Source organism: Glycine max, chromosome 14 (genome assembly GCF_000004515.6).
Source record: "Glycine max cultivar Williams 82 chromosome 14, Glycine_max_v4.0, whole genome shotgun sequence".
In the NCBI taxonomy this organism is placed as follows: Eukaryota; Viridiplantae; Streptophyta; class Magnoliopsida; order Fabales; family Fabaceae; genus Glycine; species Glycine max.
Genome location: NC_038250.2, coordinates 9,204,516 through 9,231,859, shown reverse-complemented (window position 1 = coordinate 9,231,859; position 27,344 = coordinate 9,204,516). Strand labels below are relative to the sequence as shown.

At 32.3% G+C, this 27,344-nt stretch overlaps 3 protein-coding genes across 4 annotated transcripts; all 3 read left to right on the top strand.

The window, feature by feature from the left end:
- Positions 1–4,177: 4,177 nt before the first annotated feature.
- Positions 4,178–5,613, top strand: LOC102661732 (serine/threonine-protein phosphatase 7 long form homolog). The gene is made up of 3 exons (XM_006584242.4): positions 4,178–5,154; positions 5,238–5,322; positions 5,407–5,613. The coding sequence occupies exons 1-3, from the start codon at positions 4,970–4,972 to the stop codon at positions 5,611–5,613; spliced, it is 477 nt and encodes a 158-aa protein (XP_006584305.3). The 5' UTR covers positions 4,178–4,969.
- A 71-nt stretch (positions 5,614–5,684) lies between these two features.
- On the top strand, positions 5,685–6,667 carry LOC121173490 (uncharacterized). Of its 2 annotated transcripts, none has more exons than XM_041009341.1 (2): positions 5,685–5,814; positions 5,903–6,667. In XM_041009341.1, exon 2 carries the CDS (start codon positions 6,079–6,081, stop codon positions 6,571–6,573), a length of 495 nt encoding a protein of 164 aa, XP_040865275.1. In that variant the 5' UTR covers positions 5,685–5,814; positions 5,903–6,078; the 3' UTR covers positions 6,574–6,667. The 2 variants fall into 2 exon arrangements, with proteins under 2 accessions (XP_040865275.1, XP_040865274.1); XM_041009340.1 differs by having other exon boundaries at positions 5,686–5,814; positions 5,896–6,667.
- Positions 6,668–14,147: 7,480 nt separating this feature from the next.
- On the top strand, positions 14,148–21,253 carry LOC100776957 (ATP-dependent zinc metalloprotease FTSH 4, mitochondrial). Its single transcript, XM_003544490.5, has 7 exons — positions 14,148–14,295; positions 14,994–15,066; positions 15,413–15,676; positions 16,517–16,753; positions 16,853–16,977; positions 17,766–18,242; positions 20,077–21,253. Exons 1-7 carry the CDS (start codon positions 14,269–14,271, stop codon positions 21,013–21,015), a joined length of 2,142 nt encoding a protein of 713 aa, XP_003544538.1. The 5' UTR covers positions 14,148–14,268; the 3' UTR covers positions 21,016–21,253.
- Positions 21,254–27,344: the final 6,091 nt, after the last annotated feature.

Genomic DNA, 27,344 nt, shown 5'->3' with positions numbered 1-27,344 from the left:
TGACATATCTTGTTGTTCTCATGTAATTCATATCCATATGATTGGTGTTTGATTATGGAAACTTGTGGTGTGAAAAGTCTCATGATGTTTAGATGAACTATGTTAGAAATTATGTTTTGTTAGAATGATATGAATGATGAATCGATGATGAATTGAACAATATGTGAATAATAAATTGATGATATGTTGAATGTGATATCATGTATGATCATGACAAACATGCATTGATGAATGACTACCCGTGCTCATCCATTTTCGATAAAATCACATCCCCCATAAAATTAATTTGAGTCTTCTCAAATGGTCAGATTATAGAATACAACTATGTTAAGGGATCTACTTGGGTTAATCGCTCAAAAGGTAAAATCTTTTGGGAGTAAAGATTCAACATGATATCGCATAATAGTTAGACATGTGCATTGATAATTGTAACTTAAGAATGATGTGTTACTTGATGAGTTGTACAACTACATTGTTATCGAAAATGTGAAGAATTTTCTATATCTCTTTTGAAATGGTGATCTTGTGAGATGTTTTCAATTATATGATGTTTCTATTAAAATGACCTATCCTTGCATTTTTCTATTGAATTGTGATGATCATGTCATTTGACATAGGAGCAAATTATGATGTAACTTTTTTAGGAATGTGTCACTAAGGGTTGAGGTGGACTTGGTGCTAGGGTCATGGACAAAATGCAACTCTGAAGTCATTTATTTATACTTTATCTTAGTGAGGATCAATTTAGGATTTAGATATGATTTTGAATCTATATTGTATTCATTTCCTTAACGAGACACTTTGGATTTGTTTGGGGACTTGTTTATGCTGCTTTGATGATGTAGTGTCTTAGGACACATATACAATTATGTTTTATAATTTAAGGATTTTTTTCGGGTAATGTTTATATGACATGTTTGTATTCATGAAAAAAATTTATACATATTTCGTTAATTAAATTAATTCAAGAGTTTTATGAGTAAAAAATCTTTGTGTTAAAGTCTTAGTATTGCATGTAATGACATTCAAGGTCGTTACAAAAGTATCTTTTATTTTTATTTCATTTGAAAATAAAAAAAAATTATATTAATTTTTTAAAAATTATATATAATATTTATATTGCACTAATAATTTTTTATTGTATCAATATTTTTTTATTTCAAAAGACTCTTGGATATTTATATTTAAATTTAATATATACAAATTTTATGCGAGTGATATTTTTTTTATCAAAATATCATTATTCTTTTTTTAGTTTGAAAGCATATAAAATTATAATTTTTAAAGTATTATTATTTTTATTTATATTGTGTTAATCTATATTTATATATTTTTTAAAGTACATGTAATTATATTTGAACAAATCTATTGGAATGATTATTTTTTTTATAATCATTGATTTTTTTTTGTATTAAATACTCTCATATGTCTATATTTAAATTTAATGTAAATAATGGTATTTATTTTTTTTATATAAAAATATCATTTTCTAATTGAAAATATAAAATTATATTTAATTATGTTACGCTTATTTATATTCACTTGTCACACGAGTAATCGTACAAAGACAATTAATTTTTTTTAATCTACTATATATTCTATTGATTACTTGAACAATTTATCCATAGTTAGATTTATAACCTTTAATAATATACATCATCTTAATCAACAAGTTAAAATTATACAATTTATTAAAAAATAAAATAAGATTGGAGGTCAACTAAAAAAAATATTTTTTTGAATAGTGTCGATGCTGAATAGTGTTTTTGGGTACACTTCCTGCCTTAAAAATCAGCAATATATTTTTGTTTTAATTGCCGTTCAAACCAAAACAAGCAATATACTTTTAATTAAAAGTTCTAGCAGATTAATTAATTAAAAAAACTATACATTCACAGTATAAAATATTTTTCTTCTGTCATTTAATTACAAACTACTCCAACATCATACTTATCATTTTTTTTAATTCAAAGAATAGAAACATAAAAGTTCGGAAAGCAAAATTGCACCTCTAAATTTTAAAATAAGACAAATTTCTGGATTTTCGTAAAATAAAAAGTGAGACAAGGGGAAAGAAATATTCTTGCTTTGATGTGACTTCTCAGGCAAATTTTTCCATCTAGGATAGTTTTACAAAATATTTCCCCAGATGGGGTCGTTTTGAAACATTTTGCAAGATGGGACTGTTCTTTACGTGGCATGCATGCAAGCAGCACCCAAACCGCCAGTACCACTGGCGAGTTTGGTCATTCTGAAAGAATCGCTCCTTGTAATAGCGATATGGCCATGCATAGGAAACTGCCAGTTTGACTAGCGAGTTGCTAGGCTGAGGGCTAGGCACTAGGCGCGCAGGCAGGAGGCAGGAGGGCAGGATGCAGCAGTGGTGCAGGACGGAGGTGCAGCAGCAGCAGCAGAATCGCCAGTACGGTTGGCGAATTGGTTTGCAAAGGAACCACCAGCCTGGCTGGCGGTTTGCTTTGTTTAAAAAATTTCCACCCTTCCCTTATAAAAAGAAGAAGCTCCTGACTGCACAGGCAAGCCTTCTTGCACTTCGTTATTCTTCCAAGTTCTCCCAACGTTTGTTCTTGTGTTTTGTTTTTGTAAGTATTTTTGAATAATAAATATTTATTGTGTTATATAAATATATATGTTAACTTAATTTTAGTTGATATGTTTGTTTATTTTTGTAGGACAGTAACTCTCTCCTCTCCTAAGTGGTTTCTCTTGTGTTGTTGTTAGGTGATTTCTCATATTGGTAAGTTTTTCTTAACTTGATAACTTAAGTTGATGTTAGCTGGAACTTTTAAATTTTAAGTAGTATATGTTACAAATTTGAGTTGGTATATTATTATTTTGTACGTTAGTTGTAGGTTAGTTGATTTTAAATTTATATGTTATTATTTGTGATAAAATGATTTATACGTTAATTTTAGTTGTTATATTATTATTAATTGGTTTAGATTTATTAAATTTGTATGATATTATTTGTATTTTATATATGATATTTGTAGTTTTAGTTAGACAGTGAATATTATTTAATTGATTTATTTATAGTTTTTATTGAAATATATGATATTTTATTAATTTTATATATGTATGTTGTTTAAATTTTTGATTCCATGGTAATTTTTTGATTTAATGACATTTTTTTGTGTATAATATATGTTATTTAATTTAAATTTTAATAATTGGAAAAAAAAGTATGGTCATTTATATAAATTTATGTAGCTATTTTAATATTTAATTTTGTTATTTGTAGAGTATTTTAGTTAGTAAATTAAGTTTTGTTGTGTTAAATTTATGTACATTTTTTTTATAATTTTGTTATGTAAGTATTTTAATTTGGTCATTTATTTAAATTTATGTTGGTTTGTTAATTTTTAATTTTCTTATTTGTAGAGTATTTTAGGTTGTATTTTAATTTTTTTTTTGTGTTAAATTTATGTACGTGCTTAAATTTTAAATTTTAAATTTTGTTATTTATTTTAATTTGGTCATTTATTTAAATATGTGTAGGTATTTAATTTTTAATTTTATTATTTGTAGAGTATTTTAGGTCGTATTTTAAGTTTTTTTTGTTAAATTTATGTACGTGTTTAAATTTTTTATTTTGTTATGTATTTTTAAATTGGTCATTTATTTAAATTTTTGTAGCTATATAATTTTTAATTTTGTTATTTGTATAGTATTTTAGGTAGTATTTTAAGTTTTGTTGTATTAAATTGATGTACGTATTTAAATATTTAATTTTGTTATGTATTTTTAATTTGGTCATTTATTTAAATTTTTGTAATTATTTAATTTTTAATTTTGTTATTTGTAGAGTATTTTAGGTAGTATTTTAAGTTTTGTTGTGTTAAATTTATGTACGTGTTTAAATTTTTAATTTTGTTATGTATTTTAATTTGGTAATTTATTTAAATTTGTGTAGGTATGTAATTTTTAATTTTGTTATTGGTATAGTATTTTAGGTAGTATTTTAAGTTTTTTTTGTGTTAAATTTTTGTACGTGTAACAAATTTATGTATTTTAAGTTGGTCATTTATTTTAATTTGTGTAGCTATTAAGTTTGTAATTTTGTTATTTGTAGAGTATTTTAGAACATTTATTTAAATTTGTGCAGTTATTAAATTTGTAATTTTGTTATTTTGAATTTTTTTATTTGTTCAAATTGATGTATTTTGTTATTTATTCAGATTTTATTTATGTGGTATGTATATTTAATTGATTTTTTGTAAATGTAGTTAATTTTTTTAATGTACAATTTTTGTTGTGAATTTTTTGTATTACATTTTACTTTACAGTATCAATGGCATCTTCGTCCTCATCTTCATCTGGTATACACATTAAGTCTGGTCCAATAGATGGAGACGTTTTATGGTTGCAACCTAAACATGTTTCCAAACATGTTTGGAATGGAGAACCAGACAGGAAGTTACATATCAGACGAGTTGTACCCATCTATCAAGGGCAAGAAGAAATACCAGAGGAAATTATTCCTCTGCTTCGCCAATCGGGATTTTATTGGATTATGAAAATGGGGTACCTAAAAATTAATTCTTCATTAATTACAGCCTTGATTGAAAGATGGAGGCCAGAGACACACACGTTTCACTTGAGATGCGGAGAGACTACAATTACTCTTCAAGATGTGTCAGTCTTGTTAGGTCTTCATACTGAGGGGACACCATTAATTGGTCAGACTAATCTTGATTGGGCTGAATTGTGTGAAGAATTATTGGGAGTCAGACCATAGGAAGGTGAACTTCAAGGCAGTGTGGTCAAATTAAGTTGGCTGGCTCACCATTTTTCTGAAATAAATATCCATGACGGTAACGTAGAACAATTACAAAGATTTACCCGTGCATGGATCCTTAGATTCATAGGTGGAGTTTTATTTGTTGATAAAAGCAGCAGTAAAGTTTCCCTAAGGTACCTCCAATTTTTACGGGACTTTGAACAGTGCAGCATGTATGCATGGGGACCTGTCGTGCTTGCTTATTTATACAGAGAGATGTGCAGCGCCACCGATTACAAAATAAAATCAATCGGAGGTATGTGCATCTTAATCCAAATGTGGGCATGGGAACGCTGCACGACTTTGGCTCCAAAGAGAACTCCTCCTATAATGGAAAACAAACCACTCGGACACAGGTTAGTTTTTTTTAAAAAAAATCATTTGAAAATAATCAATAATGTAATGCGTCAACACTAATTATTTCATATTTTTTTTGTAGGTGGCTGCGACGTGGAAACCAACATATTGGCAATGATGATCTAATAGTTTTCCGTCGCAAATTAGATATGATGAAACGACATGAGGTAACAAGATCATTATGTATTTGTTAAATAATAAATAAAATGTCATGGTTTAAGATAAATTAACAATTGTGTTATTGTATGCAGTTTGTGTGGGAGCCTTACCCAGCAACTGTTATGTCGATGTTGCCTCCCATTTGTTTGGTTGGCAGTGTGGCGTGGTGCGCAGTGGTGTCACTCATTTGTTTCCATGTTGTAGAGTGGCACCAACCGGATAGGGTGTTGCGAAAATTTGGAATGCAACCAACCTATTCCAGAGTCTCCTTCGCAACCACAGAATATCCATGGGCCTAACGCTGAAAAGGCAAACAAGATGAAAATTGGTTCTAGCTGTTGGCCCCCTTTATCAGTCAGTGGAATAATGGAGCTGAGTTTAGGGTCGACATTTATCCTCGACAAGAGGGCCTATTGAGTTTTAACTCGGATTACATAGTCTGGTATAGGCGAAAAACAAAAATGTTTGTCGACCCAAACAATGCAAACACGGCTACATTGGTATTTATTTCTTTTTAATTATTTAACTTGAATTTATTTTTTAAATCATCGACATTAATTTGCTTACCCTAATAATTGCAGGGTGAAGTTACCGAGACATTGCAGTATATGGTGTCACCACAAGGGCGAAACACATGGACAGTTGATGATCTCGTGCCATATGTGGAAAAGTTAGCGATTATATCCCAAGAGCAAGAGAGGATCACTGAGCCTGTGGCACATGGTCCGGCATCAGAGCGTCGATTTCCCCCATAACAGTTTCACATGCTTCAGTCAAGTGTTGAAACTCGAGGATTTGACAGACGAAGTGAGATTGTTCACGCGGAAGATTTATCGCAGCAAATGGACCAGCGTGGCCATGGAATGTATTACACGCCACCAACATTTTCTCAGTATCCTTCGCAGATGTATCAGTATCCTTTCGAGGATCATGACACTGATATGTCTGCAAGCGAACATTCGTTTGGTGGTGTTACGGAAACACATCCTCATTTTTCATGGCCGACCATGACCCCTTCGCAGCAACATGATGTCCCAATGGCGACACCTAATGCCCCATTAGGTCCGCAATGGGATGTACCCAGAGCAATACCTGATATGGGTGACATATTAGGTGTTGATTTGCGTCACGAGTTTTCTGCAGACGCTGAGCAAGAAGGGCCGAGACAGCGCGCAAGAAGAAATCCGGATCGTCAAGCTCGAAGGTGGGATCGACCATGTGGCACATCCTCGCGCCATCACGAACACCATAATGACTGATTTTGATGTCTCTATTTGAAATTTGTGTTGTATCTTTGTAATTTGAATTTCAGACTTAATTTATGGTATCTGATTCTACTTGTTATGGAATTGCTTTTTCAATCACCATTTGTTATTGAATCACCATCGCGGACACCATAATGACTATTTTTATGTCGCGCATCAAACTAGAATAATAAATAAAGTCATACAGCAAAATTAACCAATGTCAAATACAGAGTTAGGGTTAGTGTATATTAGTTAGTTTTAGGACTTATGGTTTATGAGCTAGTTTTATGACTTAGGGTTTATTAGTTAGGGTTAGGATTTATGGGTTAGGGTTATGAGTTATGGTTAGGATGTATTAGTGAGGTTAAGGGTTATGAGCTAGTTTTAGGACTTAGGGTTTATTAGTTAGGGTTATGGTTTAGGGTTAGGATTTATTAGTGAGGTTATGAGTTAGGGTTCATGAGTTAGGTTTAAGGTTTAGGGTTAGTGGTATGAGTTAGGGTTAGGGTTTATGACTTAGGTTTATGAGTTAGGGTTATGAGTTAGGGTTAGGATTTATTAGTGAGGTTAAGGGTCATGAGTTAGTTTTAGGACTTAGGGTTTATGGGTTATGGGTTAGGGTTAGGACTTAGGGTTTATGAGTTAGGTTTAGGGTTTATGGGTTAGGGTTAGGTTTATGAGTTAAGTTTAGGGTTTATTACTTAGGTTTATGAGTTACGGTTAGGTTTATGAGTTGTGGTTAGGGTTTATTATTTAGGGTTATAGTTTATGAGTTAATTTTAGGACGTAGGGTTTATGAGTTGTGGTTAGTGGTTTATTTTTAGGGTTTGTGGATGGGGTTTAGGGTTAGTGGTTTATTTTTAGGGTTAGTGGATAAGGTTTGGGGTTAGAGGTTTATTTTTAGGGTTAGTGGATAAGGTTTGGGGTTAGAGGTTTATTTTGAGGGTTAGTGGATAATTTTGAGGGTTAGTGGATGAGGGCTAGGGTTAGTTGATGGGGTTTAGGGTTAGTGGTTTATTTTTAGGGTTAGTGGATGGGGTTTAGGGTTAGTGGATAAGGTTTAGGGTTAGAGGTTTATTTTTATGGGTAGGATTTATGAATTAGGGTTTAGGGTAATGAGTTAGGTGTATGGCTACGAGTTAGGGTTAGGGTTTATTATTCAAGGTTTATGACTTAGGTTATGGGCTAGGGTTATGGGAACATTTTATGAGTTAGGGTATAGGGTTATGAGTTAGGGTTAGGGTTATGGTTAAGTAATCATAATGACTATTTTTATGTCGCGCATCAAACTAAAATAATAAATAAAATCATAAAGAAAAATTAAAGTAGATAAATCAAAATAAGTCATTTTAGCTACTAATTTTAGCTTTCTCATCTTTTATTGATTTGAAGCTACTAATTTTAGGTTTAGGGGTTAGAGGTTAGAGTTTGTGGGTAGTGGTTGAGGTTAAGGGTTAGAGATTAGGGTTTAGGGGGAGGGGTTAGGGTTTAGGGGTAGTGGTTGAGGTTAAGTGTTAGGGGTTAGGGTTTATGGTTAGTGGTTAGGGTTTAGGTTTAGGGGTTGAGGGTCAAAATTAGTGGTTTAGGTTTAGGGTTTATGTTTATGGTTTTAACTAACGAATTCATTGAAACCCACAAATAAGTCATGTACAAAAGGCAAAATGTTTTTAACTACTAAATTCATTGAACCCCAGAAATTCAATACATTGAACAGAACGGAAACAAATACAAGTCACTCGACTAACATACATAAATCAAGGATTTGAACAACTCCCACGCTCAGATTGCATTGGACAGCGACGCCTGTTATGCCCTTCGGCTCCACATCTACTACATTTTGTTCGGTGCTCAGATGGTTCGACCCAATCCATCTCATTTCTTATCCTTGTTGATTTTGGCCGACCTTTCGCACGAATTGTAGTTGGGTCAGGGATAAGTGTCCATGCGTCATCAGAAGGAGGAATAGCCGCTTCATTCCCAAGAGGCCACCATTGTGCGGAGTAAGCTTTTAAGATGTGCTCGTTTGTATAAACAACATCTATATATTGGTAGTAGTTCATGCTCACGTAACCACAAGCTGCAATAATGTGTGAACATGGATAGTGAAGCGCAGAATACCTTCCGCATTGACAATGACGACCATTCAAGTTTACTGCCCACTTTTGTCTGCCACGTTGCGTTATAGGGTTGAAGCTCTCCTCTACTTCAAACCTTGTGGAGTGGATATCATACACGCGAACGATGTGCGTACAAGCTTGTTCTTGATTTTTCCTCAGTTCTTTAACAAGCTTTGAAACAATATACTTGGCCTTCATTTAACTGTCTTTGGGCTTGGCGGCCACGCTCAACAAAGTACTTTCGACACCTACTGTACGTTGATTTCACCAATGTCGTTACGGGAATGTTGCGACAATCCTTTAAAACCTTATTGATACATTATAAGAGGTTCGTTGTCATGTGGCCATATCGACGTCCTTCTCTATCGTAAGCCATCGTCCATTTTTCTTTTGAGATGCGATTAATCCATGTTGCTATGACTGGACTCAGTTCACGAAATTTTTCTAAATTTTGATCAAAAATGTGCTTGCAAGGAGTGTAGGCTGCATAAAATTAGTTATGAATAACAATTTAAGTATAAATGAAAGTAAAATAAACGTGACCATCAAATATGAAATTTTACCCAATTTCTTCAACATTTCTTTTTGTTTGGCATTATTGAATTTTCGATTGAAGTTGCTTGCTATGTGTCGCACGCAGTAGACATGATAACCGTGGGGAGGTTGCCAGCCAAGTGCTTCGTTAGCGACAGCAAACTTTATACTCGCGTGTCGATCAGATATCAGACAAATACCATTTTTATCTGTGACATGTTCACGCAAGTGTGCCAAAAACCATGACCACGCTGTCAACGTCTCACCTTCCACCACCGCGAATGCTAGAGGAAGGACACCACCATTTCCATCTTGGGATGTGGCCATCAAGAGGGTCCCACGGTATTTGCCGTACAAATGTGTGCCGTCAACTTGTATGATTGGCTTACAGTACTTGAAAGCCTCTTTACATTGGCCAAAAGTCCAGAAAACTCTATGAAATTGGCGGTGTTCGCGACTAACCGTATTTCCAACGATAAAATCGTCATGTAGTATTTGAAAATATGATCCAGGAGAATGATTTTGCATGTGTGTTAGCCACGACGAAAGTTTCGCATATGACTCATCCCAATCGCCATATTCAATAGCAATGGCTTTCTGTTTCGCCAACCAAGCTTTTTTGTACGACACCTTGTACGCAAATTGACTGTTAATCCTCTCTTGAATCAATGAAATTTTTATCGATGGATCTTCTCTGATCATGCCTGTCAATAGAATAACAAAATTTAAATGACAATTAAGGCTAAACAATAACATAATATGAACATAAAATACGTACCTACTACACAAGTGGCAATTAAATCTGAATCAAGTTTCTCATGATCTTGGGTCATGGTCATATTGAGACATGTGTGTGGTCCACCCCATTGAGTGACTTTCATGAATCAGTCTTTTTAGATAGAATTGCCCTCATGTAGAAAGGGCAATGACAATCTGCATTTCTATTCAAGCAACAAACCACATACTTGTCCCATTTGCTTTCAACCACTTTGAAACTTTGATGCACCCTCATAACATATTGTTTGACCGCATTCTTGACCGCATCTTTACTATCAAATTCCATGCCAACATATAATTCTTGGCCAACATTAAAAGTGGATGGCATCTCCAAACCACAAATGTCCTCCTCATCAGGATGACTCCAGTTGATATTATTATAATGCAAAGCATCATTCCAAAATGGATTCTAAATTCCTTGTACACCTTATAGTCCAAAAAAAATTCAAATCATACTTATTTGGCATTAAATACAATTGTCGTGAAATAATAAATGTATTGAGTGAAGTATTTTTTAAGAGGAAATCATACCTTCTGCTGGGTGAACAATTCTTACTGGTGGAATCATCTCGGGGACTTCATTGTCTGTATCTGATATACCGTCAACACTGTCATCTTCGTCTAACGAGTCTTCAACGTATGAGTTAGACACAAGATAATCATGATCATCATCTTCGTCAAGATTTAAATTGCTCATATTTGTTGGCGGTTGTGTGTAATCATTAGATACATAATTTCCACATGATGTAAGGGAATTTGCAGAATGAAACATTGAACCACCAGCCACATCCTTTTCTATGTATAATTCTAGAACTGACATTTCTTGTTGTTGTTTAAAACTTTCCAGCATCGTTTCAACGTCTTCGCCATCGCAAATTTGCAAGGCAATATATTTTCCTGACACTAAAAATCTACAACTGATAGCAGAAATAATTTCATTATTTTCTAACTTTACCTTGTCTCCAATTTTTTTCTTCAAAGCATTGAAACTAATTCCACGTTTAATCTGAATCGCTTTTTTACTGCCTTCAAATATTACACCATCATTATCTTCATATACCCTTCCATTGAAATACAACACTGTTATAACCGAATTCATCGTGTACCTACAAAAACAATATTTTAATTAATTAATCATAAAAAATTCAAAATAGTAAAATCTAATGACAAAAAGTCTCATGAAGCAAATTTCAACCTTATGCGCACAAATTTAAATATCAAGAACGCTCACACTTTTTCAAAGCTGAAATGTAGTTTTTAATATACACCAACACTGAACAAATTTAATTAAAAATTTGATGACAACTGAAAACTACTTTTAATTAAAAATTACTTAAATAAATTATAATACAAATTATTTTACTGGAAACTAATAAATGAAATAAATTACTTTAAAAAAATTCTAATACAAATTAATTTACTGGAAACTAAGAAATAAAAAAATTACTTAAAAAAAATTACTTGAAAGCTAAAATCTACTTTTAATTAAAAATTACTTAAAAAAAATATCAGAATACAAGTTATTTTACTAGAAACTAACAAATAAAAAAAATTACTTCAAAGCTAAAATCTAGTTTTACTTAAAAATTACTTTAAAAAATTATAATACAAATTATTTTACTAGAAACTAACAAATAAAAGTGTCACATTTAAGGATATAAAAGTGTCATATTTTACTACAAAATGAGAATATTTTCTTTCAAAACTTAAGGCTTTTTTGAGAATAAGGCTTTTTTGAAGCGAAATATTTTTATTTTTATTGTGAGTAAAATATAATGTTTTAATTAGTAATTTTTAATGCGAAGGTTTAAAACAATTTAATTTACTTAAGTTTTTTAAGATTCTGAATAAAAGTAGTAATTTAAGAATTTTAAATAAAAATTAAATAATTAATTTTTTTTATTATAAAAGACAAATAAATTAATTAAAATAACAAATTTCACAAACTAAAACAACACTGAATTTAAATGAGCAAAATATGACTAAACCTAGTTAGCAAAAAAAAAAAAAAGACTAAACCTAGTATTTATTATAATTTGAGAAAAGAACTCATAGATGAATCATGCATCATAAATTTATTGCCTTTTATAATAAATATTCTAAAAGTTATAACAATAATAATTTTTAATTGATTCATCATGTAAATTTTTTGTTTTTTACATTTCTGATCATTAAATTTTTATTACATTGCCTTATGTTTGTGGCATGAGTAACGAAATGCTATATATTTTTTTGTTACAACTACAAGTTAAAGCTTTTAGCGTATCATATATTTTCATTAAATTGTAATTTTCATTTCCTCATTTCTTTAATTGTAGAATTCCACTCACAGTTTTGAAAAAAAAAATTATAACACAGCTCAAATCTGAGCAAAATATAGATTGAAGAAACAAATACAAAACCTTATGCGGATAAATCTGAACAAAATCTCAACAAACACAGCTCAAAATCTGAGTAAAAATTAACACAGCTTAAATCTGATCAAATTTCATAACCTTATCCGGACAAATCTGAACAAACAAGAACATGCTTAAAAAGAAATTATAACATAATTATTATTTTCGAAATTACAAACCTGATTAAGATATATAGATTGAAGAAGCACAAAGGAAAACCCGCAGCTCAAATCTGAGTACACACTCACAATTTTTTCAAAACTAAAATCTGAGTACATATGCAACAACGTTGAGAAGAATATTGTGTATATAAAGCCCTTAAATCGCCATTGGAAGTGGCTATTTTGTCTGAACTTGCACTCAAATCGCCAGAGGGAGTTGCAACTTGCACTCAAATCGCCAGTGGCAGTTGCAACTCCCCTTTCTCTGAAAAAAAAAATAGCAGCCTGTGTGCTTCTGAAAAGCCTATGCTACGCCTGAAAATTCAGCAAAGCCAACCCGCCAGTTTGACTGGCGGTTTCCAAAACCAGGAGCAGACTCGCTGGTGGTGGTGGCGGTTTCAAGCTGCAAGCAACTCGCCACTCGTGGTGGCGGTTTCCATGCCACGTGGGAGTTGCAGACCAAAGTCACCACTGGTTCTGGCGAGTTGGTCATGCATGCATGCTGTTCACGTAGAAAAGTGCTCCCTGCCGGAATTAATTTCAAAACGACCCCATCTGAGAAAATAGTTTGTAAAACTACCCCAAATGGGGAAATTTGCCTGACTTCTCAGTTCTTACCATTCATTTGATAGGGGAAGAAAACCTACTTGACTACTTCAACTGATATAGTTGAATAGTAGGAGACTAATTTTTCAAAAGTATATAAATATATATTAACTAAATTAATTAAAAATAATAATTGTTTATTTTTTATTTTTTAACTTGTATTTTTTAACTACTAGTATTTTTTTAATTAAATTTGCATTCTTAATATATTTTTAATATATATATATATATATATATATATATATATATATATATATATATATATTAGTTTGAGATGTATTTATAAATATTCACATTATGCTTAAGTTATTTACTAGTTTGGAATTAAATTAAAAAATAATAATATACTAAATTAGTCATTGAAATAATAAACAACTCTAAGAGGCACTCTACTACAACAACTACTACAACAACGTTGACAAATTTAAGATCTAATAATATATTGTTGCATATATAAAATGAGACATTAATAGTATTATTGCATGAGTAGAAAAAATAAAATAAGGGAGAAAAGTAATTGGAAACTAATGAGGATGAAGAGACTGAAAGAGATGTGGAAAGTGATGAAAGAAAGGAGGATGGGTTGTTGTTACTAAAGAGAGTGTGTGTGAGAGAAAGAGAAAAATTGATCTGATTTTTTAAAAGAAAAAAGAAAAACAAGTGTACTTAACAAAAAAGAAGAAGAGGAAAATGAATATAGCAATAGCCTGGACAAAATGTAGACTAGGCCCTCACTTAAAACAAAACATCATGTTTTTTTTTTTTTTTTTTTGTTTTTACAGAAACCATGTTTCTAATAATCTATAAAAATCTCACGATTTTTTATTATTTAATCTCCTATTTTTAATAAGTTTACTTTTTCATTTTCCATATGGTCCTTTTACTTATTTTTCGTTATATTGTTTTGTCACAAAATCATTATATATATTTAACATTACAGGAGAATAAAAACAATTATCATTATCAGTTTATTCCACAATTTTTATATACATCAATTATAAGTTTATTAGACAATTTTACTATTCCCAATAAACACCTTAACCTTAAGAAGGTACATTAAGTTGCCACATTTGCAACGATTTCGTAATTCAGTTGAGATAGCTCGATCTCGTGAGCATGGCTTTGCGGCTTTTGGTATCGCGGGTAAGTTGATTCGTGTTCCTCAATCAACACATGCCCTTTGTCAATATTTCCCTTGTTTTTTTATTGTCCCCGAAACCCTAATTTTGACCTTTTATTGGATTGGCGTATTGATTTTCATACTCTTTTCTCTTTGATCCGTTTTCTAGATTCTTTTTGCTTTAATGGATAATGGGTCTAATGGGTTTCTTCTGGTTTTGATTCAGGATAAGAAAATTTAAACCTTTCTGCTATTGGGGGGTATAGCAAATTATTGTCTCTGTGTTTTGAGAGTTTTAGGAGCAATGAAGATTGCATCCATATTGGATTTCAGCTTGTGTTGGGTTATATGGTCCTTTGTGTATGGAGTTGTTTGCTTTGTGACTTATGAATGAAGACCCTGTGGATGGTTCGAGTGTCATCTTTGAACAGCTGTTTTTTAACTTATTATTTTTCTTCTTTTATTGTTTTGTTAGTGGTGGAGGTTTTGGTCATTTTTATGAGATCCTCGGTTTAAATCTCACCATTGTACACCAAAAAAAACATATAGAAACAGAGTGTAAGACACTAGGCAAGGATGAGAATATGGACTTATGTTCATTAAGCTTGTTGTATGTATTATTGATTATGTGGCTAATTTTGCACAATCCTAGTTGACATATTTGATCTATATTTTACATTCCTTTAATGTTTTCAGTTACTTTTATAATTTAATTTTATAGGTTGCAAGACGACAGATTAAAAGTGTGTTTGCTACAAGCTATTTTTCTGTCAATAAGCTTGGAGATCGTGCAGGTATAAATTCCTTCGTCCTGGACCATGCATTATTCTTATAGTTTACTTAATGTTATTTGCTTATATAAGAAACTGATTTTTTTTCTCTTCTGAATGTAGCTTTATTTATTCATAATTATGCTGTTTTTGGAGTTAACATTCTAGAATTTGTTGTGTTGTGGAATTCTTTCATTTTTTGTCCCTTTTTTTCTTCTTCTTGGGAGATGGGGGTGGGTCAGTTTATTTGTGAACTTATTCATGTCTTTTTATTCCTTTTCAATATATGTTCAAATTCATAGTACCTGGATATTATGTCCCATTTGGCTCTTAGCTCTATTTTTTTCATTTACTTTTAAAAATACTGTAGGAAATAGACTTTTGGGTGCTCAAGAGAGATTTCAATCTAGCTACCTTGGCAGTATTGCTCGTCGAGCACGTGATGCAGATGAAGCCGCTGAAGTTGCTTATCTCAAAGAACTTTACCATCAGAATGATCCTGAGGCTGTGATTAGAGTATTTGAAAGCCAGCCATCTCTGCACAATAGTCCCTCAGCTCTATCTGAATACGTAAAAGCATTGGTGAAAGTTGATAGGCTTGATGAAAGTGAATTACTGAAGACATTAAGGAGAGGTGGTTGTTTGACTTGAACTGCTCATTTTTGTGTGATTGATTACCCTATATTTGTCAATGCATGTAGTGTGGTCTGTTTGATTTATATTTCTTGTCAATATTATTTAACTGACCTGTTAATCTTATTCATTATTCAATGATTTTTGCTAAGCAAGCAACCGTATTTGGTTCTCTTGCCTCTGCTTTCTTTCTGGGGTATTATGTTTCATAGGGGTGTAGAGATGGCCAACTTGTCTCTGCCAAAGTTCACTGGCCAGGCAGTTGTTTTCCTAACTTCAGATTTCATACACCGTGTTAATATTTTGATTAGAAAGCTGGGTTACTTACTAATCTGTGAAAAGTAAGTATTTTTTCCTGCCTGTGCACTAAGGAAACAGTCCCAAGGCATGACTTTATTTCCATTTCGGTGGGAACTCCTCATTTGCTGACTGTTAGGATTTGATGTTAAAGACTCTTCTAAATGCATTCTGTGTAGTCTCCTCTTCCCCCTCACCGACACATCCACACTCTTTTAAAGGTGTACTTTGATATCTTCTCTCATTTATCTGAAATTCCTTGATGACTTTAATATTGAGGGAAATCAGTAGGATATTGATGTATTATTGAAATAATAGAACTAGTGGGTTAATTTTTCTGTACTTATCTATTTCTCTCAAGCCAGTAAATAAATCTTTGTGTAAAATAGTATTGTAGTAAATAATTTTGTACTTTCGTTTGCTTTGTGCCGATAATCCATTTTCTGTTTGTACTGTTATTAATCTTACTGCATTAGCCATTTGGACATTCTTTAGCATATTTTTCAGAATATAAATTATGACCAGAGGTGATGTGGATTTTCAGGCATGTCCAATTCAGTGACTGAGGAAAAAACTGTAGGTGGTCTTTCTGCTTTAAGAAATTTGGGAAAATCAACAAAAGACAATACTATTGGAACTGCTAGTAATCCAATTCATATGGTGGCTAGAGAAGGTGGGAATATAAAAGATCAGCTATGGCGTACATTTAGGTTCATTGTGGTGTCCTTTTTCATGATTTCTGGTGTAGGAGCACTCATTGAAGATAAAGGAATTAGTAAAGGTATTCCTTGTTAGTGTAACCTTTTTGTATTTTTATTTTATTTTATTGAATCTGAATTTAGCAGACATGTTCTTTGGTTTGATTTTTCATATTTCCCAGGACTTGGTATAAATGAAGAAGTGCAACCTAGCATGGAATCAAGTACAAAATTTAGTGATGTAAAAGGTGTCGATGAGGCAAAGGAAGAGCTGGAAGAAATTGTTCACTACCTTCGAGATCCTAAGGTAGACATCTCTTGCATAAGTTCATGTTCTCCCCATTGCATACATTTCTAGCACTGTGCACCCTAGCTTGAGCACTTAAACTTGTATTGTATATGTAGATATAATATGCTTTTTAACATATCAATTTAACTATATTCATTGATACATGTCCTGAGCTATTTTGGTCTTGTTGATTACTTCATGTGATTGTTGATTTGATGCCACTTAAAGTAATGTAACTGCAATTGTGTGGACTTGGGGATGCAGATGGAATATGTCATTATCAATTGATGGGTAAAAAGTTGGAGAAACTTGTGAATAAGTTTGATCTCTTTCTTTGGATAATTGCCTAAATTCTAAAGTCAAATAACTTGGACATAATGCACACACTTCTAATGTGTTGCTTTTTTTAGATGCTTCTGTGTCACTATTCAGTAGGTACCTTGGTTCCTTAGCTTTCATACCAAATCTGTTTGTGCTGGAGCAAACTGGGTAACTGGATTTTGGTTTTTACATCAGGATGATACCCCTACCAAACATCAATAAAATCACACTTGTTTAACATGTGCTTACTAGGTACTACTTCCATTGGTGGTAGTGAACTGATAATTTCATTAGAATCTAAAACTGGGTGGCATATCCAAGATAATTGCTTAAATGGGCTATTCATTAGCAGTACCCTCTTGATGTCACATCCCCTTTCATACTTCTTTGTTACATTTTATATGCTTCTTTCCTGACTGCATATAGTGGCTTGTACTTTTCCTTATCATCTTTGTAATTGTATGACTTTTTTTCCCTTGTGACAGCGCTTTACTCGTCTTGGTGGTAAGCTTCCAAAAGGAGTTTTGCTTGTTGGTCCACCTGGCACTGGAAAAACTATGTTAGCAAGAGCTATTGCTGGAGAGGCTGGGGTTCCATTCTTCTCCTGCAGTGGTAGTGAATTTGAAGAGATGTATGTTGGTGTTGGTGCACGAAGGGTGAGGGATCTTTTTTCTGCTGCAAGGAAGCGAGCACCTGCTATAATATTCATTGATGAGATAGATGCTATTGGAGGAAAACGAAATGCAAAGGACCAAATGTACATGAAGATGACGTTAAATCAGTTACTGGTTGAGCTAGATGGATTCAAGCAAAATGAGGGCATAATTGTGATTGGTGCTACTAATTTTCCACAATCATTGGATAACGCATTGGTGAGACCTGGGCGGTTTGATCGCCATGTTGTTGTTCCCAATCCTGATGTAAAAGGAAGACAACAGATTTTGGAATCACACATGTCAAAGGTATTATTTTATGCCGTGCTAAGAATGTTGTAGAACACTGATTTGAAAAGGATAAAAATAGGATTAAATCACACCAAATTACAGAAGTTTCAGCAATTTCTTTTGTTTCATATTAAGAAACTCTTACTGAGGTTATCTCTGTCCAGAAAACTACCAAACACTATTGTCCCATAACATCCCTGTCTTCCCTACATAACTTTAAAGGGGAAGTAGTACATACTTCAGCAAAAATTTCCATTGTTCTTATGCAAAATGTAAGAATTATTTACTGTTGTGTGTTGTTCAGACCACACGAAATACTCTTATTTATAATGAATGGGGTTTACAAAATAATAAGTAATAATGGAAATAATCACATACTAAACTGCTGTAATTAAAACATATCAAATCATATATTTCACACACAACATAGATTAACTTCCATGCTGCAGTTTACAACTTCAGTTTGACCATTTTGTTTTTCCATGCCAAGTGTCTTGCTTTTCTTTAAAACTCTTCCCTACAGAAATAATTTCTTCCAAGAATTACTGACAAATAATGTATCGTGGTCATCAATGGATTATGGAACCCTGTGAAACTACAGTACTGAATCACTTCTTTTAGATTAACAAATATGGCAGCCACACTTTGTGCAGTATATGGATGTTTTAAGGGAATGATTGAATGAAGTGATCATATATAGAAAGTTGATCAACTACTACCAACACCACGTCATAACCCTTTAGATTTAAAAATCAAGTGATAAAATCCATAGATATATCCTCCCACACTTTAAGTCTTGAGTTGGCATAGGCAAAGGCTCCAATAGACTACTAGCAGGCATGATCATATATTTTGTCTTTGACCTAGAAAGTTGAACAACTACTACCAACACCTCATCAGAACCCTTAGATTTAAAAAGTCAAGTGATAAAATCCATAGAGATATTGATAAGAGCCTTGGAGAACTACAGCACAAAAGCCAGTTATTGTAGTTGGAGAACCAGAGGCCTTTATAAACCCCACACTAGAATCCCATACTTCCAATGTGGGACTAGTCCCATACCTTGCTATTGGATCCTAAAACTCAATAATCAGAACACATTCACCATGATAATTTTTCTTGAATCTTGACAAAAATTACAGGACTAGAAAAAGCAATTCCACTATGTTTGATTATACCCTACTTTAGCATAGACTACACTTACTGCTCTATATCATCCGATCTCCCTTGTATGACTCCCTACAATACTGTTAAAACCTACAGGTTCCCTTTAAACCACACCAGATTACAGAAATTACAGCAATTTCTTGCTGTCTCAAAGCTCAAAAACTCCTAGCAAGGTTATCTCTGTCCAGAAAATTACCAAACACATTAGATAACTCTCCCCCCTCCCCCAAATAACACACAAATACACACAGAAACTGTCAAATGACAGTTATTAAAACTAAGTCCTAACATTGCAGTATTTTAAACTGCTATAATTATTAAAACCAAGTCCTATATTTCCTTGAATAGGCTTTCCAAATAATTGGTCTCTTTGGGTTAACAGAATGTATCTTATTTGGTAGATTGAATTGGATGGCATATGACGCCTTTTTCAGAGTTACATAGTTAGTGCTGTCATTATATTGGTGCAAAATGTTGCTGTTTTAAGCTTCTTTCTTTGGGCTATGATTGGCTATCCATTGGATACTTTTGTGTATGAGCCCACACCCATTTATTTTGAAGTTTACGTAAGATGGCATTTATTATATCCATTAAATGTATAACTATGATCTTAGATGATTGTGTGAGCTTCTTGATCAGGGTTACCTATTTCTTATGCTGGATTTTTGTTTCCCATCAAATACAGGTTCTGAAGGCTGATGATGTTGATCTAATGATCATTGCCCGAGGAACACCGGGGTTCTCTGGTGCTGACCTTGCAAACTTGATTAACATTGCTGCTATCAAGGCGGCAATGGATGGTGCTAAAGCTGTGAGCATGGCTGATTTAGAGCATGCAAAAGACAAGATCCAGATGGGAAGTGAACGCAAGTCAGCTGTCATATCTGAGGAGTCACGGAAGTTGACTGCTTTCCACGAGGGTGGCCATGCCCTTGTGGCCATACATACTGATGGGGCCCTCCCTGTTCACAAGGCAACTATAGTTCCCCGTGGAATGGCTCTTGGCATGGTTACTCAATTGCCTGACAAGGACGAGACCAGCATTTCCCGTAAACAGATGCTTGCTACGCTTGATGTTTGCATGGGAGGTCGTGTCGCTGAAGAGCTAATTTTCGGAGAGAACGAAGTCACTTCTGGTGCATCCTCAGATCTCAGGAAAGCAACTAGTCTGGCAAGGGAGATGGTTACCGAATATGGCATGGGCAATGAAGTTGGACTAGTCACTCACGATTATGAAGATGATGGTAGGAGCATGAGCTCAGAGACTAGGCTTCTTATTGAGAAAGAGGTGAAGCAATTCCTGGAGAGGGCCTACAACAATGCAAAAACTATTCTGACCACTCACAACAAGGAGCTTCATGCACTTGCGAATGCCCTTCTGGAGCATGAAACCCTTTCAGGAACTCAGATAAAGGCATTGCTTGCCCAAGTTAGATCTCAGATGCAGCAGCAGCAGCCCCAAACACTTGAAGCTCAGAACAGTTCACAATCCAACACAGTGCCTCCATCATCTAGCAACCCGGCATCTGCTGCTGCTGCTGCTGCAGCTGCCGCCGCCACCACAGCCGCAGCTACAGCTACTGCTGCTGCCGCCAAGGCTAAAAGTGCTCCAGTGGGATCTTAGCAGGACAAGATATGCTGGAGACGTGTAGCAAACATAACTTTGTACTGCCAGATTGAGATGTGCTTAGGTATTTTTTTTTCAGGTTTTCTCAGTTGGAGGAACTCAACTCATGCACCTCGGAGACTAGTTGACATTAAAGTATATACATTTTCTTTTCTCATTGTTTGTCCCCAACTCAATCTGGTACTCTCACTCGATCTTTTTCTGACTATAAATTATAACAAATTACCTTGTTCAATTCAATTTCCTCTATTGTTTCTTTTTTTCTTATCCGTGGTAACAACTAATTCCCCTTTTCTGAAATGCCCTGTAAAGTCAATTAATACTTTAAACTATCAAACAAACTAAATAAAAAGTTGCTTTGCCACTACTTCTTATCTTTAAATGATCTACTTTCCTAAAGCTAAAAATCGAGTATTAGTTTGAATTTTGTAAAATGCCAAGAAATTATATGGCTTGTTTTTATTAATAATTTTTATAATTTGAAGAGAATGAGTTGGAAGAGAATGATTTGTATGTTTATGAGTACTCTTTCACTTGTGTACGTGAGAGCATTTAAAATTTATAGGAGTTTCCCTAAAGGAAAAAGATGAAAGTCTCGCTTGATTATGTCTACTTGGTACCCATTTGGACACATGATTAGTAATATGCAAATATGGTTAATTTGACTTTATAAGCGGTTAAGAATAAATGAACATGGTTGTATACAATTATTAATATGTTGACATTAACCATTTTTGTGAGATAAATCTAACTAATGTTAATAATCTAAAGATACTATTAATCACATATTGATAGCCGAATACAATCACATTCAATTTACTTTTAACAACTTGTGACACAAAGTCAATTATATTTATATTTAGGTTCAATTAGCCATTTAATTCCTATACTTTCTAAACTTATCTCTTTTAGTCCCTATAATTAATAAGTAGATTGTTTTAGTCCTGAAGTTTAATAAGTAGATTTTTTTAGTCTCCAAAATTTACATTTTAATTCCTAGAAGGTATGAGCTTTTTGATAATTAAAATGTAAATTTTATGGACTAAAAAATTTACTTGTTAACTATAGAGACTAAAAGGGATAAGTTTAAAAACTATATGGATTAAATAGATAATTAATCTTTATATTTATAAATATAATTAACCATTTAGGGTGGACACAAATTGAGTTTGAGATATTTAGATATATATTTATCAATGTTAATTGATTTTGATTTTTTTATAACATTTTTTACAATTGAACAGAACCAAATTAATGATGTTCAAGTGGGGTCAAAGGGTAGACTAATATAAAGTAATTAAAAACCGTTAAAAAAATTGGAGAAAATAAGAAATCATAATAAAATTAAAGAAATTTGATGAATAATATGAAAAGTTAGAATTATAAAATTACATCATATAAAAATTAAGTCATAAAATTACACAACATAAAAAATTATGTATTTTCTAAATGGTTATAGGTTCGAGTTAGTTTGAGTTATGTTGAATTTCATGTGATTATATCTAATACTTAAACTGATAAAATCAAGTTTACAATTTTTAAATTTCGAATCAAACTAATGATTTGAAATCAACTCAAATTTTCTCCTTTGTTTGATTTGGGATTGATGAAGTTATTGGGTCAACTTGAACATATGCTCACCCTTATAATAATCATGTGACATTAGTAATCTCATGAAATTATTCATCACTAGTAAGACAAAATAACTATTATTAGATATTTAAATAACCCATATGTACAATAATGTTCATTTATTCTTAATCACTTATGAGGAAAGGCTAATCATATTTACGCATGTAGTTAATCACATTAATAATTAATAATCTCTTCACATTATTAAATATATGTAAGACAGAATTAACTTCCATTAGATATTTATCATGACATTGTCAATCCATATCAATAATTGTATACAATCATGTTCACTTACCCTTAGCCATATTTATACACGTCATTAATCATATATGTTGGATGAAAAATCTCAGCCGTATGTTAATTGGGACTTTACTAAAATATAGGACAATAATGTAGTAATTTTTCAAATATAATATTATTTTTCTAATGCAAATATTTTGATATGTACCCCAATATATTTCCTTGAATAAAAGAGTAAAACAGTTATAGATTAATAAAGTTTTAAGAGAAGATGATTGAGCAATAATCTATTACTTGATTAGGTGTAAATAAAGAGGAAGGAAAATATGAGATATAAAAAAAATAACATCAATTTTTGACTATTTGAACGGAGAAATAGAAAGAATAGAAAATTTTTAGTGACTATTAATCCTGCGTATAAAATAATTCATCCAAAAAATTAAGTGAACAGGAGATAAACATGTTGTATTTATTTATTGTTATTTAAAATTAAATATTTTTAATAGGATCCTGGAGAGAGTTTATGTAGTAAAAGATTTTTTAAAGAGATATGTTTAATTATTTATTTTAGTTTCAATTGACATAAATGTCACATGTAGTAGGGATGATAATTGACACATTATTAACAGGTCAAATTAACATTCTAAATAATTAATTCATTAAAAATAATAAAAATAATTAATTTAATTAATTTCAAGGGTATTGTTGTTCATTCCTTTCAGAAAAATACTTAATTTCATTTGACAATAATATAAATTTAATTTTTTTAAAAATATCTTCAAAATTAAATTACTTTAAGTAGTGATTATATGTGATGACACTCCATGTAATTCTTGGAATTAATATTTTTCTTCAACCAATAATTTTATATTATCGTTCAATTAATTAAAAGTAAGTATTATTTTATTTTTACTAAAAAATGTTTTTGGAGTACGCAATGCGTACGTAGCACCCTTTACTTGTCCTGAGTGCTTCGAAGATTATGCAAAATTTTGTCTTCAAATTAGGGTTCGCAGAGATTTTCACCCAAGTGATTGAGTATCGGAATTCCTTCCTGCAATTCGGGAGACGGTACGAGATCTTGTTCTTTGATTCGAAGGTATATTGTGATATTATATTTGTTTAACTTCTAAAAAAATTGAAACAAATATTTGAATCTGCTAGTTATAAAAATATTGAAATTATAAAAAATATTTAAAATAATTTAAATTTGTTAGTTATAAAAATAATTCAAACAAAAATTTTAAATTATTTAAATTTTTTATACAAAATATTGAAACAAATATTTTAGCTGTATAACAAATTTGTAAGTTGTAAAAAATGATTGAATTTTTTTTAAAATATACTAAATTTGTTAGTTATAAAAAAATATTTACACGAAAATTTAAAAGGTTTTAAAATTGTTAGTTAGTTTTAAAAAAAATGATTGAAATGAAAATTGAATTTAAATTTAAAAATTTGATGAAATCAAAATTTAAAATATATTAAGATTGCTAGTTTTAAAAAATGATTGAAACTAAATTTTAAAATATATTAAATTTGGTAGTTATAAAAGATATTGAAACCAAAATTTAAAATATATTAAGATTGTTAGTTTTCAAAAATATTGAAACAAATATTTAAATTAATTTAATTTTGATAGTTTTAAAAATTAATGAAACAAATATTTAAAATAATTTAATTTTGTTAGTTTTATAAAATATTGAAACAAACATTGAAAATAATTAAATTTTGTTAGTTTTAAAAAAATTTGAAACAAATATTTAAAATAATTTAAAATTGTTAGTTAGTTTAAAACAATTGTTGAAACCAAAATTTAAAATATATTAAAATTGTTTGTTTTCAAAAATGATTTAAACGAAAATGTAAAAGATTTTAAAATTGTTAGTTAGTTAAAAGGATATTTTAACATTGTTAGTTAGTTTTAAAAAATGATTGAAAATTCAAAATAATTTAACATTGTTAGTTAGTTAAAAATGATTGAAAGAAAAATTTAAAATATTTCAAAAATGATTGAAACAAAAATTCAAAATAGTTTAACATTGTTAGTTAGTTTTAAAAAATGATTGAAATAAAAATACACAATAAAATATTGTGCAGATAATGGTTAGAACTAGAGGTCATGGTTGTGTTTTAGGCCGAGCAATAGAAAAAGTCTTGGGAAGGAGAGAGGCGAGTGACGATGATGCCCCTAGCGGCGAAGGCCTATTGCATCTGCCCGTAGGCAGCTACAACAGGAGCGTGTTGTTGAGGATCTTCCTACAAGCGCAAAGGAATTGAACAAGGAGCAGCAATAAGCACCTGTTGAAGAAGCTGTTATTGATGTTGAGGGTTTTTCAAGTGGACCCTATAACACATTAGTTCTGAGAGATTTTGAACATCACATTGCTCTGAGAGTCTGGAATAGAAAGGAATGTAATTCTTAAAAAACATAAAACACGTAATTTACAACTTAATACTTTTTTTTACATGGTCGATATTATTGTTTGCAAGAACGTCCTGAGCTGAAGCTATCTTCCCATGGAAGGAAAATGACTAAGTTTGGGAGGTCTGCTCCAGAGATTGAAGGCCTTGTGGCTGCTAGCGGACTAAGTCCTCTAATCGCATGTTCCCTAGATACGGGCGATCGAGGACTAATGTCTGCTTTTATGGAACGCTGGCATAAGGAAACTAGTAGTTTGCATTTGCCCGATAGAGAGGTGACTATCACCTTGGATAATGTGACATTGTTGCTACATCTGCCTATCGCAGGGACGTTTTACAGATTCAAACAACTTCCTATCAACGACGCTATCGATATGTTAGTAGAATTACTTGAAGTCAGTGTTGCAGAGGCGAGAGCTGAGACAATTCAATGTCATGGCTCTTATGTTCGACTATCATGGCTGCGAGATTTGTATCAGATGAAAATCGAGGCATGTCACTAGATTGTAGCAACGCGAGCATATTTGTTGTATCTGCTTGGATGCACACTCTTTGCTAATAAGAGTGTCACACACGTGCACGTGGTATTCTTGAATGCACTGCGTGACTTGACGCACAGTGTGAATTATGCTTAGGACGCTGCTGCACTTGTGCACATGTATGATAATTTAAATGACGCGCCAAAGAGCACGACGAGGCAGCTTGCAGGATATATCACTTTGTTACAGGTTAGTTCAAATGTTAATAAAACATTATTTCATTGGCATTGCTTATTACATGTTGTCGATTATTGTAATGAATATTTTTTGAAAATATATCCAGTGTTGGATCTACGAACATTTCTCGTCTGTTGGTTCCGCCCTAGTTTTTGAGGATTATGACGAGAGGAGACCACGTGCATGCCGATGGACCTCTGGCAAGGCACTGCTCGTGTCGACATATCGCAGGCGTCTGGATAGACTGCCCTAACGTAGTGTGTTGGATTCTGTACGGTGACCACTGTTCATTTAGAAAATTTGAGATCATCTCATTGTTTTCTGGTCATCTCAGATGGGGTCCCTTAACGGTCATTCACCAACCAAAGACGGTTGTATGACAGTTTGTATACATCCAGACTATTCCACCACATCCTATTGTGCCTTTGGGTTCCACATGATTTCGCACCCATTCATGAGTCCGACATAGTCAGGGGATCCTCCTAGAGTTCCATCAGTTCAGCAATATGACACATTTGTTGAACCAGATGTGCATCAACAATGGATGGCGGCAACGACATCTGATGAAGCAGACGTCGATGTACATCATCTTGGACATCAGTGGTAATATTGTTTTTTGGTATTTTGTGTTTGTTTTTTTATTTTATTACTAACAATTGTTATGTTTGTTTTTTTTCACTTACTAGGATGGTTTTGTAGCAATTGCTGTTAAGTTGGAGAGGCTACTGAACCTGAGGATTTTGTCCGAAGGAACATAAGCCTATATTGTTGCTGAAGAATGTATGGGCATCGCAAGAAGCTACATTCACCAACCAACTGTAGGCCATAGATCAAGGTGTAGGCGGCGTACAGACGGTCATTAAGGTTTTTTTTCCTTATATATGTCATTTTTATTTTTTTTGGATAATTTATTTATTTGGTACACTTATGTATTGACAATAATATTTGGTTAATTTATTAATTTGGTGCCTTAGTTACAGACACGTTTTTAATTATGTTATACAAATTTTTGTCATCCGTTTATCGTTAATTAGTCATTAATTTTGATTTAGGGAATAAATTAATTCGTCCATAACAAATTACGAATGTACGTTTTTTGTAACATTGAAGCATCATAAGTCATTGTCAAAATTAGCAACACTCTCTGAATTGCATGCGTCTTTTTTTAGAAAATGAATCGCATGCACCAAAGTTGACACGTACATACTGGCATAGAAATGATTACTCAATTGTTTTAGTTTTAATAGTAACAATGCATGTTTGATGCAAAATTAAAGCATGACATAACATTGTTGTACTTGAAAACAAATA

Bases quoted from the DNA above. Each gene is read 5' to 3' on its own strand.
- LOC102661732 (XM_006584242.4), top strand. From the start codon at position 4,970: ATGTATGCATGGGGACCTGTCGTGCTTGCTTATTTATACAGAGAGATG. The intron at 5,155-5,237 runs GTTAGTTTTTTT...TTTTTTTTGTAG, and splicing joins AACAAACCACTCGGACACAG to GTGGCTGCGACGTGGAAACC. The intron at 5,323-5,406 runs GTAACAAGATCA...TATTGTATGCAG, and splicing joins ATATGATGAAACGACATGAG to TTTGTGTGGGAGCCTTACCC.
- LOC100776957 (XM_003544490.5), top strand. From the start codon at position 14,269: ATGGCTTTGCGGCTTTTGGTATCGCGG. The intron at 15,067-15,412 runs GTATAAATTCCT...AAAATACTGTAG, and splicing joins TAAGCTTGGAGATCGTGCAG to GAAATAGACTTTTGGGTGCT. The intron at 18,243-20,076 runs GTATTATTTTAT...CATCAAATACAG, and splicing joins TGGAATCACACATGTCAAAG to GTTCTGAAGGCTGATGATGT.
- LOC121173490 (XM_041009341.1), top strand. From the start codon at position 6,079: ATGCTTCAGTCAAGTGTTGAAACTCGAGGATTTGACAGACGAAGTGAG.